At 31.5% G+C, this 19,635-nt stretch overlaps 1 protein-coding gene across 1 annotated transcript; it reads right to left on the minus strand.

Moving 5' to 3' along the window:
- Nucleotides 1-6,833: 6,833 nt before the first annotated feature.
- K444DRAFT_629239 (CoA-transferase family III) lies at nucleotides 6,834-9,689 on the minus strand (the record flags this gene model as incomplete). Its single annotated transcript, XM_024883033.1, has 1 exon — nucleotides 6,834-9,689. One exon carries the CDS (start codon nucleotides 9,687-9,689, stop codon nucleotides 6,834-6,836), a length of 2,856 nt encoding a protein of 951 aa, XP_024737665.1.
- Nucleotides 9,690-19,635: the final 9,946 nt, after the last annotated feature.

Raw genomic sequence — 19,635 nt, forward strand, 5'->3', positions numbered from 1 at the left:
AATTATTATTACTTATTTGTTCTAATTATTCTAATAATAATTTATATAGAAATATAGCTATTAGTTAAAATACTAGTTAATAATTTCTATCTAGCTATTAGTTTAGAAATAATTAATAATTAATAACTTGAGCTTTATACTAATATATTTATAGAACTTGTTCTATAAATCTAATATAAAGTAAAGGCCTTAATTAGATATTATAATCTCTAGAATACTAATTTAGTAAATTATATAAGTAAGAAATAAAAATACTAACTTTTTAGTTATTACTATATCTCAAACAGGAATTATAATAGAGTACTTATCTAGATAGTTAATAAAGATTACTATTATATTATACTTATTTCTATTTTCTAGATATTTCTTGAAATTTACTAATATATATTACTAGAAATAATTAGGAACTAGTAATAAATACAAGAGCCCTAGCTTCTTATTTCTAGAAATATAAGATTATTAATAGATATAATAATTATTCCTATACTAATTAATATTTATATCTTAGCCTAGCTAGTAGTAATAAGCCTAAAGAAGCTATTAAAGCTTAATTAATTCTAAGTATCTTATTAGGGGCTATATATATATTTCCTAAATAAGAATAATATATAAGAATATTTCAGATATTATTATATTATTAGATATAAATAGTTTATTATATTATAAGAAAAGGCCGTCTTATAGTATCTAAGTACTTTCTTTTTTATTTCTTGCCTTATTCTATAGTTTTTCTAGTTCTAGTAATTCTTAGTTCTTATTTAATAGCTTATTTACTAGCTATATATTATTATACTAGGTTTCTTTTTAAGCCGGGCTTATAAAAGCCTTAATTAGGGCTAATTAGAAATCCTATATAATATTATTATTAATCTTTTATTATAGAAGGAAAATTTGGGTCTAGTAAATTATTATAATCTTATTCTAAATAATTATATTTTTATATTTCCTATTTAGGGCATTTGCTTATTTATTTAACTTGCCTATTTAATATATAAGCTTAAAATAATAGCAGGAAAAGTACTTTACCTAGTAAGCTTATCTTATTAAAAGCTTTTTTATAGTTATAAAGTATTTGAGAACTCGGTAATCTAAATAAATTATAAAGAATACTTCTTATAGGCCTTTTAGTTCCGCTTATTATTTAGTTAAAAAAAGAATAATAATAAGTATTTCTTTATTATAAATATTATAATTTAGTTTTACTAATTATATAGTCTTTAAAAAGAATATTACTAGATACTAGAATTCTATCTAGAAGTCTTATTATAAGAAAATATTAGTTATAACTCTATTTAATATATCTGTTTTAATTATAATAAAGAGATTTAAATTATAGTAATATAAAATTAGTACCGAGAATATAGTTTATTTTAGCTTAGTAAAACTTTCTTAATACTAATCTATTTATTTAAATAGAACTTCCTTATATATTAGAGCTATTAGAGGCTTTACTATATAGCTATATTTCATAATAAAATACTAATAAAAGTTATAAAAACCTAGAAAGCCTTATATTTCTTTAACTATTTTTTAGTAATTACTAGTTCTTAATAATTACTATTTTATCTAGATTTATTTTAATATCTCTAGTAAAGATAATAAAGCCTAGATACTTTATATAAGTAACCTTAAACTCTAATTTCTTAATATTTACTTAAAGGCTAGTATTCTATAATTACTAAAAAAATCTTTTATATATAGTTTTTATATTTTAGGGAATTATTCAAATAAATTAGGATATTATTTAAATAAGCTATATAAAAAATATTAAGGTAATTAAAGAAAATATCATTTATATATCTCTAATATATAATAAAACTATTAGTTAGGCCTTTCTAAAAAAACTTTATATTTATAGGCCCTATATTTTATATAAAATATTATAAGTTCTTTTAATTCTAGATCTATTTAGATCTAATAAAATACTTGCTAAATATCTAGCTTTATATAAACCTTGGCTTGAACTAGCTATATAAAGGTCTTATAAATAAAAGAAAAAGAATAATAATTCTTTTATATTAAGTTATTTAGCTTATAATAATTAATATAGAATTAGAAAGCTTTATTAGTCTTCTTTATAAAAAGAATTAGAAATGTGAAAGAAAACTAGCTTAGCTTAATAAAGTCTTATTAGAGGTTTTCTTTAAGGAAATACTTAATCTCTTATAGCTTATAAGTTAATTATTAATAAAGCGGGAAATATTTTAGGCTTTCTAGGCTTTTAGAATTATTAATCTAAATCTTATAATTATATAGTTAATATAGAAATAAAATATTTAATACTTCTTTTAAGAAAATATTTATAAAATCTTTAAACTTCTTTAGTAAAACTCTTACTAGCTACTATAGCTCCGTTTTTCCTAGCTATTATTTATCTGAAATAAACTTATTCTCTTATTATAATTCTAGCTTTTTATTAATCTCGAAAAATAATATTATAAAAAAAAAAATCTTCTTTTTTTATAGGTTTATCTAGAAAGCAGCTAGTAAAATACCTATAATATTAACTATAGGCCTTAACTAGCTCTTATAGCTTTTCTTTAGATAATATAGTTTTAATATTTCTGTTTCTAGCTTAGAAAAAACTTTTATATTTCTTAAGATTACTTGTATTTCTCTATAATATTAAGCTTAATTCTTTTACTATATATGGCTTTCTAAGCCCGGCTTAAAAAAAGAATAAGAAGATTTCTTCTTTATAAGCTAAGGTCTCTAGAACTTATTTATAGCTATAACTTTATTCTTTTTATTTATATTTTCTTAGTACTAGTTACTTTTCTCAGGTTTCAAATTCTTATATATAATAATTAGGACCTTATCCTAACTCTTTTTTCTAGGCTAATTATCTAGCTAGATTAATTTTCTATTCTTATAATTAATTAGGATACTAGTATTTATAAATTACTATTATCCCAAAATTATATTATATTTTCCTAGTTTTATAACTAGTATAAATACTAGATCTTTTCGTTTATTAATTAAGAATATAAATTTAATATAGTAAGTAATAAATATAGCCTACTTATTATTAAACTCTCTTATATTATAGAATAATACTAGTTAAATAGACTTAATATCTAGAAATTATTTAATTATTCTTATAAATTTAGAATTAATAAAAGTATATTTATTTATTCTAGTATTAATAAAAGAAGAAATCTTAATACCTAATCTATTATTACTAATTATATAAGAGAATATAAATACTTTATTTCCTAGTAACTAGCTTAAATTAACTTTTACTATATTTATATAATATAGCCCTAAAAAGAAAACTTTCTTTAAAAGTTCTTATATCCCTATTCTATATTCTTAAATAAATTACTTATAGTAAATACTACTAGCTTAGCTACTAAGACTTGTTTTATATACTTTATCTTAGACTTTAGATAGTTTCTAGATATATAACTAAATCTATTATAATTATAATACTTGAGATTTAAAAATCCGGGCTTCGGAATAATAGGCTTATTTATTACTAGAGTTTTAAAAGCGGGCTTTATATAAGGGGCGCTTTCTGAACTTGGCTTATTTATATTTTTATTAGCTTTTTTAGATATCTAGTCTTTCTTTTTATAATAAGCTCGGATTTACTAATTATTTATAATATAATATTATATAAACTTTATAATATAAATAGCCGAGTTATTATAATATATAGCTATAGCCTTTTAGAGCTTTCAGGTAAGCTTATTATTTAGGTTATTTTTAAGATCTTATAAGTTAATATTTCTATTTATTATATATCTTAGAAATAAGATATAGAATTCCTAAAAAGTCTAGCTCTTTTTTATAAATAGCTTCTTAAAGGCTTATTAAGTATTATATTTCTTATTCGAGTTACTATATAGCTTCTCTAGATAAATATATAGTTCTCTAATAATCTTATATATATATTAATTATTCTAGTTTAGGTAAAAAGAAATTAGTATAAGAATATAACTATTTATATAGCCGGAAATATAAATAATCTTAAGGTTCTTTATCTAGTAAGTATTAGAATTACTATAAAGCTTATTCTTAATCTAAACTAACTAATTATTAAAAGTAATATTATTCTTAGTTATATCTTTAGAAATAAAAGAATTAGGGAATTTAACTAAATATTTATTTTCTGGAATAAGAGAACTAGTTATTCTAGTAGGCTATATAATAAGCTTTTTAATAATAGCTTTATTCTTTTATAAGGCTTATTTAGTTTCTTTTAGCTAATTATAATAATTCTTATTATAAATAAGAATATTATATATCTTTAGAATTAGCTTAATAATTTTCTTATATAAAGCCTCTAGGCTCCGGAATAACTCTTAGAAGTTTGCCTTTAATAGAGCAGGTCTTTTTTCTTTTTTAGTTCTCTAAAAGAAAGTATTTTTCTAATTATAAGTATTAATAAAATATTCGGACTTCTTAGGAAACTTAATAAGAGACTCTAGTTTATCTTCTAGTAATATACTAGTAATATCTCGTATTATAGCTTCTTTTAACTTATCTAGTTATTCCGGAACTTGCTTTCTTATAAATCTTTATTTAGTAATAAGATTACTAGCCTATTTACTTACCTAGCTAGTCTAGGGCTTTCTTTTATTCTTATATTAATTAACTAGTATAGGAATAATTATAGTATATTATATTTATATTTATTAAAAACTAATTAGGTAAATATTATTTAAATTCTCTATAGAATTAAGAAATAAGTAAACTTTGAATTATATTATAAATATAAGATCTAGAGCCTAGAAAATATAATTAGACTATTTCTATTTTAATAATTTAAAGCTAAAGAGAAAAAAGGATCTCGAAAAAGCCTCGGATCTAAATAATTATAAGCTATATACGGGCCTATATACTAGCTTAAGCTCGGGGTTATATATAATAATTAGATAATTATAAATGCCTTACTTAGATACTAGATATCTTTCTAGTTCTAGTCTAACTTCTATTAGTACTATATATTATAATAACTATAATAATATTAATATTAAATTATATCTATAATATTTATATTTATTTTCAAAATTATATATTTTTATATATAATTCCTATTAGCTAAATTCCTATATTTATAAAGGCTAGAAATAAGAATTAATTTCATTTATTATTTTTACTATTATTATTAGAAATCTCTATATTATTTTCTAAGAACCTTAGAATTCATTTCTTTATATTTTATAAGAAGCTAGAATAGAATTAAAAGCAAGAATATTACTATTAAAGAATAATATTAAGACTAATAGCTTCTCTAATTCAGTTTTCTAAATTCGTCTTATTATTATTAAAGAAGCTTTTTGTCTTATTTAAATTATTAGCTATAAAATACTATAAATATTATTTTAAATTATATAAATACTTTTAAGTTATTTTTTGCAATATTATATATATAAAAGACTTATTTCTTATAGCTATAATATAAGTATTTATAACTCGCTAATTCTTATATAGCTTAATATAATACTTTTAAGAAATGTTTTATATTAGACCGGATTTTATTATTTTTAAATATTTAAATATTAATTTATCTAAAATATTCTTAAATATATTATATATTTTTTAATTCTTTTTAATATAAATATTATTGATTTTTTTATTAGCCTAGAAATCTCTATTAAATATATATTTTATTAAATATTACTAAATTCAAATATTAATTAAAACTTCTATTTCTTTTTAAAAGCTTATATAATAAAGTAATTAATTATAATAACTTGAAATTCTTTAAAATACTTCGATTTTTAATAAGCTATTATTTCTAATTATATACTTAATACTTTATTTTATATTAAAAGAAATTATTATTATACTAATAAATATAAACTTTAATTAAGATATATATAAGATTTTAAATTATTTTATTCTTTATTTTTTCGGCTTTTATAAATTTAATCTTTTTTTTAGCTTATTTTTTGAGTTTCTTTTATACTTTTAATAATTATTAAGTTTCTTTTAATATATAAAATAAATTATATAAAATCCCTTTATTTAATATTAGAATATATTTCTATTAATATAAACTACTTTTTACTAAATAAAGAAATAAAAATATATAAAGATCTAAATTATATCTTATTTTATTTAATATAAAAATAACGCGTTTTATTAAAGAAATAAAATTACTTTAGCTAGTAAATACTTCCAAATACTTAAGTAATAAATAATAACGAGAACTACTAGTACGGGATCGGGCCGGGATATAGTTCTCGGATAGAAGCTAATAATAATAAAGCTAAATGAAATTGAGTTAGTTTTATTTAAGTATACTAATTAGGCCCTTATATAAGGAATAGTACTTATTAAACTAATCGAATATACTCTATATTTGGGTTAGTACTATCCCACGCCTCTTGGCTAAATATAGAAAGTCCAATTCTCTTCCAAAATCCAGTTTTCTTCCGAATTAGAAGCGTATTTAAAAGTAATATTATTGCCTTCCCCGAGTCCCTCGTATAACAGTGGCCTACCAATAGCAGCACTAAATTCCAAACCCGGCACAGCTTCAGCGTGGCTACAGTGGCCATTTGCCACCCCAGCTTACCTAACTATAGTAGCCTTAGGTACCAAAAACTCCAACCTATTCTATTAGATGTAACGTCTCCAGCTCAACGATATCAATGCAACCAAGAATCGTACGCAGGACTCAATTAGGGCAAATCAAGTATATTGTCAACCGTGCAGAGCAAACTACGGAGGGATTCTGGCCACGTGTAAGGGCTAGAAGTGAGACGTGCTTGAAACAAGTAGTCAGAAGCCCCAGGCCGCCATACACACTTCAACATATTCACCAAAGTAGGAAAGCCACCTATTCATCCCCTCACAAGGCTCTCGCGCCGGACAGTCCGTCATTGCATATCAGTATCCTTATTCTCAGCCAGATGGCGCCAATTGGGTTGGCCAATGATCTTCTCTGTAAGCATGGTTTGAATCTCAGCAGAGGTAAATCCGAGTGATAAAAGGACTTCAGTATATGCGCTACCCGGCGGGACGGCTGCCGCGACCGGCGCGAGGTTTTGACCGTTGAAGCGAAACCATGTAGGCTCAAGAGCCGTGGTTTCTAGTCCACCGCATTTCGTCCGGCGGAATCGGACCGTTTCACTGGGTTTATCCATATACCTTTGTTTGAGCGCCGCGATAGTGAGCACAGGAACGACCAACGCATCTCGTTCTCGCAGAAACTCGGTTGCTTCTTTTACCGTCAAACCGCGCATTGCCTCCGACAGATCGTCGGTGGCTTCGGCAAAGACCCAACCGTCGGTAAGTTGATGGAGCCGGGCGGTTGCGCTCGGGCCAATGGCTCTCGGCCCGTGTGCTGTCGCTGCTCCCGGACCGGCCTGGAACGGAAACTGTACGAGCGCGGCTCCCCGCGCGAGGGAGGTCTCGGTCCAGTCGCCTTTCTGGTCGCCGCGCCGCTCGCGAGCTTGAAGGCCCACAAGTGCAGCAAAGGCCCCGAGGTAACCGGTGAGGTAGTCGACGCAGGAGGCGATGCCGTGCAGCAGAGGCATGTCCTTCGTGCCAAAGCGGCTCATGATTCCGGTTGCGGCCTGCAAGAGCGGGTCATACCCGGGGCGGTCGTCGTGGCCCGACGGTCGCTCGCCCTTGAAGGCGCTGACCTGGATTCCAATCGCGCGGGGATTGATTTTTGCCAGCTGCGCTCGGCTCAGACCAAGTCTTTCGGTCCCGCTGTCCGTCGCATTTATGACGACGATGTCGGCCGTGGCCACGAGGCGCTCGAGAACCTCACGCCCTGCCGGGGTCCTCAAATCGACGAGAATGCTCTGCTTGCCCTGGCCGACATCACCAGCCCAAATAATCGTGACGAGCGGCTGATGATCGGGTCGGGTCGTATCAATTTTGTAGACCGTGGCGCCGAGTTCGGCGAGAAGGCGGCCGCAGGCGGGACCCGCGATGACATTCGCGAGATCGACAACCACATAGCCAACCAAGGGTTTGAGGCCAGCGGAAGCCGCGCCAGACGCGCCAGACGCGCCAGACGGATGTTGAACCTTCGACGACGTCGTTGTAGCCGCCGCCAGCCGCCGTCCGGGTTGAAGGGGGGGATAGGGTTGGGCGGACTGGACGCTGGCTGAGCGTCCTAGCTGAGGACGGTCCAGTCCGGCGATTTCCTCAACGAGGCCGGACTCTCGCGCCCATGAACTCCTCATCCATTCTGGGAAATCCTGGACGATGGCACAAGGAACCTGCGCCTCCGCGAACAGCTCTTCCCATTCCACCGCGGATTTCGTTGAAAAGGCCTTCTCCATCAATGCCGCAAGTTTGATATTCAAATCGTTTCGCATCCCTTGAGGTAATGCGATGTTGCGGTCCGCGACGAGCTCGCTCGCCGGATCATAGGGAGAAGCATCGACAATGCCCATTTCCTTTACATGCTTGTAAAGCCCCAGCAGCTCGAACATCCGAATGGCCAACCGTCGGTTCACAGTCGTCACCGGCGTCAAGAGCCGGCCGTCGGCGCTGCGATAACAACCAGCCGTAGGGTTTAGTCTGTTGACGAGCCAGATCATATGGCTTTCATCACTACGCGCCTTGGGCACCTCGACCATGAGTTCCGGCGGGAGGGTAAGCAGCCCAGGTGGCAGGAGGTATGGCTCGACGCCCTCAAGGTCGAGCGCCAGCACGCCAACCGCCGAGAGCCCTGCGGCCAGCCTCGGGATCACGATATCGCGGCCTACGCCGCAACGTTCGCGATCGGTTAGTGCCGCCATAGACGCAACGACACCCAGCACGGCAGCGTAGACTGTGCAAAGCGGTAACGGTGTATAGGTCACGCTGCGCCCGAGCAGCTTGCTGGTTACGCCGAGGTCCGTATAGAAGCCGACCAGAGCATTCAGCAAGTCGTCACTGGCATCGGGCGGCAGATCAAATTCAACCTCTCCGGGTGCGACCGCCGGAAAGCTGAGAGAGATTTGTGATTCAACTGACCGCGCGGAGGGTTCGCTTCCAGCGATGATGATGTCAATTCCCTCGACACTCGAAAGGACTGCAGCCGGCAGCAGGAGTTTCCCACGGTCTAGATAGTCGTCAAGTCCGCCATTTGATAGACGACCGTGGTCCAGCGAAAAAATGTCTGCGCCTTGATCGGCGAGCAGCACTCCAGCAAGGCGGGCAGCGGGCGTAGCGCCCGTTTCCAAGACGCGGATTCCTTGTAGCGGCATGGCTGTAAGTCCGGCCGTGGCGGACTCGGCGGCAATGGGCACGTTGGCGATCTCGTCCGGATCCTCGATAAGTCGAAAGCCATAGACCTTCGAAGTGACGTCTACAAACGTCGCATTTGGCAAAATTTCGCCAAGACGAAAGTAGTGTTTCACCGTTAGGCTATCATATTCGATACCAATTTTTCCACTTTTGAGACCGAGTTCAGTCATGACTTTCAAAATTCCGCCGAACAAATCAGATGCGAACGACGGTTCGTTATAGCTGCGGCCATAACCACGAATATCCGGCAAGAAAGACTTCTCTCCGGCTGTCAGCAGCCGTGTGACGTTCACGAGCAGGATGGGTTTACGGTTGGCCGGCGCAATCACCCCCGGGGGGTCCGAAGTGATGATTTGATTGAAACCAGAAGCATGGAAGACACTCTCCGGCTTGAGGGTGATAATGACATCAACATCAGCCTCACTCGCTGCTTCGTTCCAACGGCTAACGCGTGGAGGTGGAGTTTTGGAAGATTGGGACGCCATCGTGGTGATGTTGACGTGAAGGTGTTGATGCGACGTAGATGACGGATTAAGGTGTTTATCGCAGTTGATAATAAGTGAACGATAACTTTTTGCCCTCTGGCAGTACGCTGAAGAGTCTTTGATTTTTCGAAGATGAAATAAGGGAGGAGAACCCTCTTTATCAATCATGAAAGACGACGAGATGTTGCGACGTTTAACGGGGCCTTAGCAGAACAGCACAGCGGTTCGCGCACTACTGAGCATCGCAGCTGCAAGGGTGATGGATGCGTGGGCTCACTCCAAGCAGACACGGGACGAAAGTCCCTCAGATGATACTCCTCAATGCACCTGGGCATTGCGGATGACAGGCTGGTTTTGGATAGCGTCGATGACGATTCTCCATATTAGACTGCCGAGCTCAGCTGGTTGGCTTGATAACTGAAGCAGCACGCGCAGTATGTCTTTGTGAAGATATGTGTGGAAGGTCTCCCATATTGAGCTAAACTGGATCTAGAAAATGCTAGGGCCCAGGTCACGGATGACTTAGTTAAGGTGAAGCAATCATAATAGCCAATATCTGTACCCGCACTAGTAGTCCGCGCCTTAAATGGTCGGATATTAGTTTAGGATGAAAGTCATAGCTAAACGTGGCAAATTAAGATCGGAGGGCTTTTCCTCACCGTTTCAGTAGCCCCAGCCGCTAGGGTCAGAGGCCCTAGCATTTTCTAAATCCAGTTTAGCTTAATATGGGGAACCTTCCGCACGTGTCTTCGCAAGGGCATATTGCGCATGCTAACGTCCATCCTTGCTTAGCGGAAAACCCTATGTGCCGGGACGACTTCATTATTTTGGGGTCTAAAATCTGTACTATATAAATATATAAAGTAATAATTAGTTTACTATTATTCTTTAATTATTTCTTTATTAAGCTGTAATATAATATAAAAAAACTATAATTATAATTATTTTATTAATTATTTTATTAAAGATATATTAATTCTTTTTTAATTAATTCTTTTTATTTTATTATAATTATTAGCTTGTTTTTAAATTCCGGAATTATAATATAAAGCTTTTTTTTTAAGAAAAATATAGCTTTATATATAGCTTTAAAATTTAAAGATTTAAAATATAAAGTATTTTTTATATTAAATCTAATTAAATCTTTTAAAAAATTAAGAAAGTATTTATATAATATTTTTTAAATTAAAAGATTTTTATATTATTAATAAGAATTTATAAGTTTTATTAAATTATAATTTAAAAAATCTAGTTTTTTCTTAAATATAAATAAAAAATAAAAAATAATTAATAAACTTAAATTTCTTTATTTTATTTTTTCTTATAATAAAAATAATATATATTTTATTTTATATATTTTTAAAAAATAAAACTAATTTAAAGATTTAAAATAAATTATTTAAATTATTTTATTATTTTTGAAAATTCTTTTAAAATTTTAGATTTAATAAATATTAAAAAAATATAAAAAAATACAAATATAAAAAAATATAAATATAAAATATTAATTTATAAAAATCTTAATATTTTTAATTTTTATATATATTTAATAAAAAGAGGAAAGAAGATATAATATAAGTAACTAGAGCTTAAATATAGTAAATATAATTATATAAGCCTATATATAACTAGAATATAATTATTATATAATATATATCTCCTAAAAAAGAAAGAATTATATAGTTCTTTATATATATATATATAAGCTAATTTTATAAAAAGATTAAAAAATCGAATAATTTTTATTTAAAAGCTTAAAAATAGCCTAATTACTTCCAAGATCCAAAATATAGCTTTATTTAATCTTTTTATCCCGATTAGGTAATTTTATCGAGTTATCTTTATATTATAAATACTTATTCTAGCTATAAGAATTCTAATATACTTTATTTCTGGCTATTATTATTATATATATCTTATTATTAAGCTACTTTAGAGCAAAAATATATAAATAAGAGATATAGAAACTAGAGAGTTTTAATAAAGAGGAAATAGAAGACTTTAGTAATATTATTAAAGCTAGAACTAGTAATATCTTAAATCTAGTTATTAGATTATATATAATTAACTATTCGGAATTTGTATTTGCTATTAATTAGGCTCTAGTAATACTAATTAATAGAGTATCTAAAGCTAGTCTAATCTAGAAATCTAGTATATTTTATATTATTAGAATAATATAGAATTCGGATATAAAACCGGTATATCTAATAAAATAAAAATAGATAGTTAGGTATTCTGAAATATATATTCTATTATATATTTAGAGATATATAAAATAGATCTTATTAATTTAATTAAGAGTAATAGAAGCTAGTATCTTAAACTAATTAATAAGAGTCTGGGAAATAATTTCTAAAAATAACTATTTTAAGAGAAGTTTCTATAAATCTAATAGTTTTATAGTTTACCAAATTATAATAAAGTCCTATAAGTAATATATTTATTATTTATTTATATAAACGTTTTTAGTACTTAGATATAAGATATTAATAAAATTAAAAATATTATAGTAAATTAGATATTTGCCTTTATAGATTAGTATTTTAAGCAGATATATATAGGCTAATAGTTTAAAGAGGCTAATATTTTCGAGTTTAGGAGAAAGAGAAAGTAATTAATAATTAAAATAAGAATATTCGAATTTATCTAAAAGAAGGAAAAGCTATTAAGAAGCTAATAGTAGCGGCTATTTAATAGTAAGAGAAGCTAGAATAAGAGATATAATTTGAAATTATAATTATATCTTATATAAAGAAAATTAACTTGTTTTAAATAACTTAATTAATAATAGATTTAATAATTAAATTAATAGTATTTAATTAGTATTTACTAAATGCTTTATTATTTATTTATTATAGTATTTAAATACTAATTTCTTGGCTAAAAATAGTTATAGCTAGCTATTCTAATAGCCCTAATTCCTTAGAATTAAAGGAAACTATAAGTTAATATTCGGGAGTCTTTAATTTAATAATAGAAGCTTTAGGAAATATAATAATATTATAGTAATATTAATAAATAGGCTATATTAGCTAAATTAATAGTTTCTAGTTAATAGCTTAATTAAGAGATTAACTAATTAAAATAGAGCTTTAGAGAGCTTTACTAGAAATATAAATGAATTTATAAATAATTAAAAGTAAGAAGACTTTTAATTAAATTAAATTAATAAGTATTACTATTATTTATTATAATAAATATAAATATAAGTAGTATATATTTAATAAAAAGAAAAATAGAAATATAATACAAGTAGCCAGAGCTCAAATATAGTAAATATAGTTATATAGGCCTATATATAACTGGAATATAATTACTATATAATAATATATTAATATTAATATTATAATATTATAATTCTTATTTTTAAATATTAATTACTTTATTAATTTTAATATAAATTATTATTAATTTACTAATAATATATAATATTATTATATAATATATATAAAATATTATTATATAATATATATAAAATATTATTATATAATATATATAAAATATTATTATATAATATATATAAAATATATATATATTAAATTAATAAAATAAAAATAATAATATTAATATATAATTTCTAAATTTATTAAATCTAATAAAAACTAGTTTACTAATTAAATTATACTTAAAATATAAGATAATATAACTAGTTATATAATTAGAAATTTATTATATAATTATTTAAATAATAATATTTTATAAAATATATAATAATATTATATATTATTATTAATATAACTATAATTATATAATATAAAAATAACTAAAAATAATAGAATATAAATAATAAATAATAATTATATAATTTTAGATTATATAAATAACTTAATTAATAACTAGTTTTTATTAGATTTAATAAATTAAAGAATTATATATTAATATTATAATATTATATATTACTAATATTATATATTACTAATATTAAATAGTTTATATATATAAATTAGAAAAGATTTTAGATTAATTCTAAAAGCATTTAATAGCCTAAAATAAATCTAGTATATTTTATATTAAAGAAAAAGACTATTTATTAATTTTATAAATATATTTAATAGCTTATAAAAAAAATATTTAGTTTTTATTAACTAATTAATAATTATTTATTTAACTTTTATTATTTTATGAAACTAATTTTTTTTAGTTTTAAAATTATTTTTATTTATATAATACTTATATTTATATTCTTAAAGCTCTTTAATTATAATTTCGATTTTATTATTAAATTAAATTTTTTAAGCTTTAAATTTTTCCGGAATTATAATATTTTACTTTCTAAATTTCTTATTATAAATTAAATTTTTAAGAATAAAATATTTATTTTAATACTTTTATTAAATATTTTTATTATTAAATTGTTTTTATAAATCTATTATAAAGTATTTCATTTTCGAATTTCCTTTATTATAATTTCTTTTTATTTTAAATTATATATATATATTAGAGAAAACCTAAATTTAGTTTAATATAAATATTAATAAAAGAATAATATTAATTTAATAATTATAATAAAATATTATTTTTAGAAATATCTAATTACTAAAATATATTAATATATTTTATATAAAAAAAGTAATCTCAGGTCTAGTGTTTACTATCCCGGGTTTGGCGCCCGCCGCATCGGGCAAGGTACGTGCACGGGCCAGCCGCCGCTTTCACCGTTTATAAAAGTCGCCCTCCCACCCAGCTCGACCATCTTCCTCTTCAATCAATCTTTTCTTAACACCCTTTCCCTCGGCCGTTTAGTCTCGTCATGCGATACTAACCACTACCTGCGCCAGCTCAAGCATCCACACCTAGAAGAGCTGGACCGCAACTAGAAATCCCAGCTCAAACATTCGCACCTACACGCCGAAGTGCTCACATTCAAGCTCAAGCACTAGGACCTAAGAGTACTGGCCTCCAAGTACAACAATAGGAAATCCCAGCGCTAGTACCAACACCAGCGCTTAGACGTCAGAGCTCTTATCTTCGAGCTCAAAGTCTAGTATCTAAAAATTCTGACTTTCATGGATAGCAATTAGATCCCTCATCTTAAGTACGAGCACTTAGGCACTAGGGCGTTCGTCCCCAGCCCTGAGCTGAGACCATAGTTTAACTAACGCGTCAAAGTGCGCGGCTTCAGGAAGAACAGCCTAGTATTTTACTCTAAGCATCAAGGGTCCTTATTATTAATAAGGTTTCCAAGAGTTTAGATATCTCGAGAAAGTGGAGTAGTAAGACATTATAGAAACGGACCTGACGACCACAGGGCGAGAGACATTTACGTAGTCTTACAGGCTACGAAGTACGCAGATAATATAGAGAGGTTATTCAAGATAAATAGTATATAGATATAACTTGATATAATTCGATATCTCAAGTTTATTAAATTTAGTATTTCCTATCTATCCAAACACTACTAACTACCTTAAACTATCCCTTATATAAACTGGCAGCTGCCCCTCTATAAGGTAACACAGTTGGATAGCTATCTTTAGCTATATAGAGTAACATAATCACAGTCTCTAACGTCTCCACCATCCATGTCGCCTTTCGAAGCTCCTGGCAATAAGTTAAGCAGGAAATAAGAGGGGAGATAGAAAGCTAGAAAAGGGATAAAACGGCGAGCAAAGTGGCAACTATATGCTTGCACCAATCATTTCTCTTTGGTTTAGTACCAAAAATTTGTTAGTACTAGCGATCTAATAGTACTAGTGTTTTTTTGGTACTAATAAATTATTTGCACCAGTAATTTAATAGCACCAGTAGTCTCTTGGCACTAATGACGCACTTGTACCAACCATTCCTTCGTACAATTGTTTTTATAGTACTAGCAAATTATTTGCACCAGTAATTTAATGGTACCAGTAGTCTCTTAGCACTAGTAGCTTTTTCGTACCAATTACGCATTCGTACCAACCATTTCTTAGTACAAATGATTTTGTGGTACCAACAAATTATTGGTGCTAGTAATTTTATAGTACCAATGGCTTCTTAGTACCAATAGTTTAATGGCACCAACTATGCGTTTATTCTAATAGTATTTTGGTGCCAACCCAACTTTTGTGCCAACCGTTTCCTCGTACCATTGTTTTTTCCGGTACCAACGCATTTTTTGTACTATATCCACTCACGTGATCTAAACTTAGTTTTGTGACTGTTGGTTTCAGGCTATATAGGGAAGTCACGTGTAGCAAATAATAGGCGGTAAAAGCACTGAATTGACTACTGTTCTATAGTGGTAAGTAGCCTGTATATATAGGCCTTAAGCCCCCTATAAAGCTGAGCTTTTCAGCTATATCGGCTACTCCGGTGGCAAGCTTATAGGGGCTGAACCCCCTATAGCTTCCAGCTCTACAGGGCTCTAAAAGCCCTGTTCGGCGACCCCGTTCAGCGTGGCAAAGCCACTAGCCTTACGAGCCGGGGCTCACAGGTCTGTGCGCAGAGGGCATTTTAGTTATAAATGAAAATTTAAAAAATTAAATCGCTAAGGATTAATTAATGAAACTGTGCTTGACTTATTTTAATTCCCAAATCCCAAATCCTAAGCCATAACTATTTGTTGTTGTCTTATAATCTTCAAGTAAACGTTGAGACTTTGCCATTTAGTACCCCAAAGGCAAATTCGCGAAGCCTGAAAATGCTTGGAAAATGCCCTGTGCGCACAGACCCGTGAGCCCGGGCTCGTTAGGCACCAACAGTGACCCCTACATACCTCGCTTAATGGACAGGCGGTGGTCATCGTCATCAGAATAATGCTCCCCTCAAGTCAAGGTAGCATCTGGGTATAACCCCTCAGCAATGAAGAGTTGGTCTGTGGGGTGACATTTGGTTCGATTGAAGTGAGGGTCGATGTTGGAGGTGAGGAGAGAGCGGATAGTGATTTTGCAGGAACAGCAACACCCTTCCCTACAAACGCCGGAGAATAATATCCTATTGCTTGTCGCATATTGCGGGACGATGAATGGGGAGATTGCCCAGGTACTTAGTGACTGGGCAGCCTCAAGTGATGGTTCAAGTTTCTATGAAGTATTGGTTGAAGAGCATCAAGACCCCCAAACAGAGCGGCAGCTCGCATTGAGTCTCGCCACTTTGCTAAGCTATAACCAACTTCTCCCGCACACATCGAAGGAGCCTACCCTGCCAATCGGACGCTCTTCCTTGGTGGACTTCGATGCTCTCATGAATGGGTTCACTCTTATTAATGAGCGAGAAGTAATTGAGCGCATAATGTATTCATTTGTGCGAGTTCTGGGAACTTTCGGAGACGAGTATCAAGAAGTGATTCAATTTCTCGTCACTGTACTTAATACAGACCTACCTTTATTAAACCCGCTCGGTAGATTTTCAGATTAATATTAGGTATAGAGAGTATAGGAATTATCCTATAAAGATGCTTTTGAAATAGTAAGGCTTCCCTAGTTCTTAATCCAGACTATATATCTAGATTCTAAAATTAAGAAGAGTTAGGTAATTAATGGCTATAAGTTGCTCTAGATAGCGGGTTATCTAATTTTAGTAAATTCTATTAATCTTTATAGTTATATAAATTATATTAATAGCCCTATTTAATTATAATCTTAAGTTATATTACTAGGGAATTCTTTTTTAGTATTCTGCTTATAGTTAATAATATCTATCTAGATAAGCTAGCTACTAATTAGGTATATATCTTATCTTATGAATATAATAATAAACCATAAATCAAAGCCTATTAGCTAAGATAAGAGATATTCTCTAGTAAATCTTTTACTCCCGTAAGCAAGATTGGCCTAACTCTAAATACTTGCAAGTAATAGGCCTTAGCTTATATTACTTCCTGCCGCTATTTGGTATAATCTCGTTAAAGCCACCTTATTATCTTACTCGAATAGCTATAGCTTTATTATAAAGCAAATACGAACGAAAGAAGGCAGAGGATAAGGTTATAGACGAGATTCTTTAGAGCCTCTAAATAAGCTTAGAGATAGTCTTGGAGACTATAGGCAGATTAGGTCTCGTAATACCTGAAGCTTTATAATAACGGGTTCAGGAGAGAGGCTTCTACCTCTTTCTAATACTTATAAGGCTTCTAGAAGCCTATAATTCACGCTTTATACCTCCGAATATAGTTCATCTCGCATTATAGAAAAGATTATAAAGGGAATACTATTCGGGTATTATATATCTCTATTTTAACTAAATTTATAATTTAAAGGATAATCTTATATATATTGCCTTACTACTAATATAAAACCTCTCTAATATAGCTATTATAATTAAGAAATGGCTTCCGAAAGTCCTATAAGTATTAAAGAACTCGTTTATAGACTAGAATAGAAACTGTCTATTTTGCTATATTTTATAGAGATTATATAAAACTTCAGATAAGTTACCCGGGTTAATATTTCCGTCTTCTAAAAAATAAGGCTATTATCTTATATATACTATAAATTCTCTTTAGTCTAGATATACTATTACCCTTATAAAAGTCTCTTCCTAATCTGATTTAGCTTTGGAATAGCCGGATTCCTGAGAGAGAATATATAGTATATAATCGCAGGCCTAATAGGACTAAGACGGTAGGAGAAGGATCTATCAAATATTAGATAAGGGATAAGAAGAGAGTCGAGAATTACTATTCAGAGAATATATCTATAGTTAATCCTGAATAAATTTGCTTTATATAACTTCCAGATATAAGATTATAATATCTGTCTATATAGGGACATATTGTAACTATCCGCTCCTATGAATATTTACTATTTCCAAGAGACTCCGAGTATTGTAAAGTAACGGGCCTAGGAGTAACGAACTGAGTCCCTCGGAATTCTCAAATGGCTAGCGACGCTCGACAGACTGCCAGGTGGATATTTCCTCATGGCCGTGGCTGCAGCTTGAAAGCCGTAGAGCAAACGGAAAAATAGGGGCATGGGTACCCCTGGCCGAATTGTCTCCCTTTGCATGGCTTCGAAGGCAGCGTCTCCTGTACATGACATCCTTCTCCATCCATTTAACCAATCTGCGTACTTGGACTCTATCCAAGGCAGACTCGCCACCATATACAATTCTTCGATACGCACTCAGCCCCCTTAGTTGCTTGATCTTAAGCTTCAGGAAATCAAAGGACGGAGGCCCGAAGCCCACCCCCACCATTACCCCGGCCGTCCAAAGAGCGATTCGGTAGCTATTAAAGATAATCAACTCAGACCATTATACCTAATCTTCACACGATATAGATATTGGTAGGGAAGTCGCAAGGCAGTTCGCTATGTCGACACATATTCCAAGAGCAGATACCCACCCGCTCATAAAGAGGTAGACCCTTTAAATGATCAGGTCTTTTGGACGGATCAAAGGGCACCACACACAAACACAATTGATAAATATTTGCGCGAGCAATCTCAAAGCACCATATCTCGTGGGTCCGTGTAGAGACGTGACGGATATCTGGTTCTCAGTCCGCAGTCCGATCACACGCGAAGTTCTCTACTCCAGTTCGGATCGTGTTCGCGTACCGGATTGCCATGATTCTGCTGTTGAGCTCGCTGCTTGGTATTGGAGAAATCGTGCGGCCAGAACGTGGATACATCCTCGTCATGCGACCCATGAGGCGTAGCGCCGTAAATAGTTGAAGTGCCTGCTCTTCAATCCCTTCAAGATGCGCTTCGCACGTCACACTATTGTGGTCGCGTGAATCAATCTCCTTGAACATTATGGGCGCTATGACTCCGTACCAGGACCAGGTCGGGGCTCGAAATATAATTGGTCGGTTGAACATCCCTGGCGTCTTATGCTTTGGGATGGGTTCTGTATGGCGAACCAGCTCGTGTTCATAACTAGAAGTTCTCGAGCCGAAAAGATCCGCGTCCGGCTGCACACTTAAGGCATCCGTCTCGTCTTTTTCCAGAACAATTGGATTCTTCCTCATTAAAATATGGTGTTCTCCGTTCATGGGTCGAGCGCGCGACTTGGGGACTTTCAG

The sequence above is a fragment of the Hyaloscypha bicolor genome, assembly GCF_002865645.1.
Source record: "Hyaloscypha bicolor E unplaced genomic scaffold K444scaffold_58, whole genome shotgun sequence".
In the NCBI taxonomy this organism is placed as follows: domain Eukaryota; kingdom Fungi; phylum Ascomycota; class Leotiomycetes; order Helotiales; family Hyaloscyphaceae; genus Hyaloscypha; species Hyaloscypha bicolor.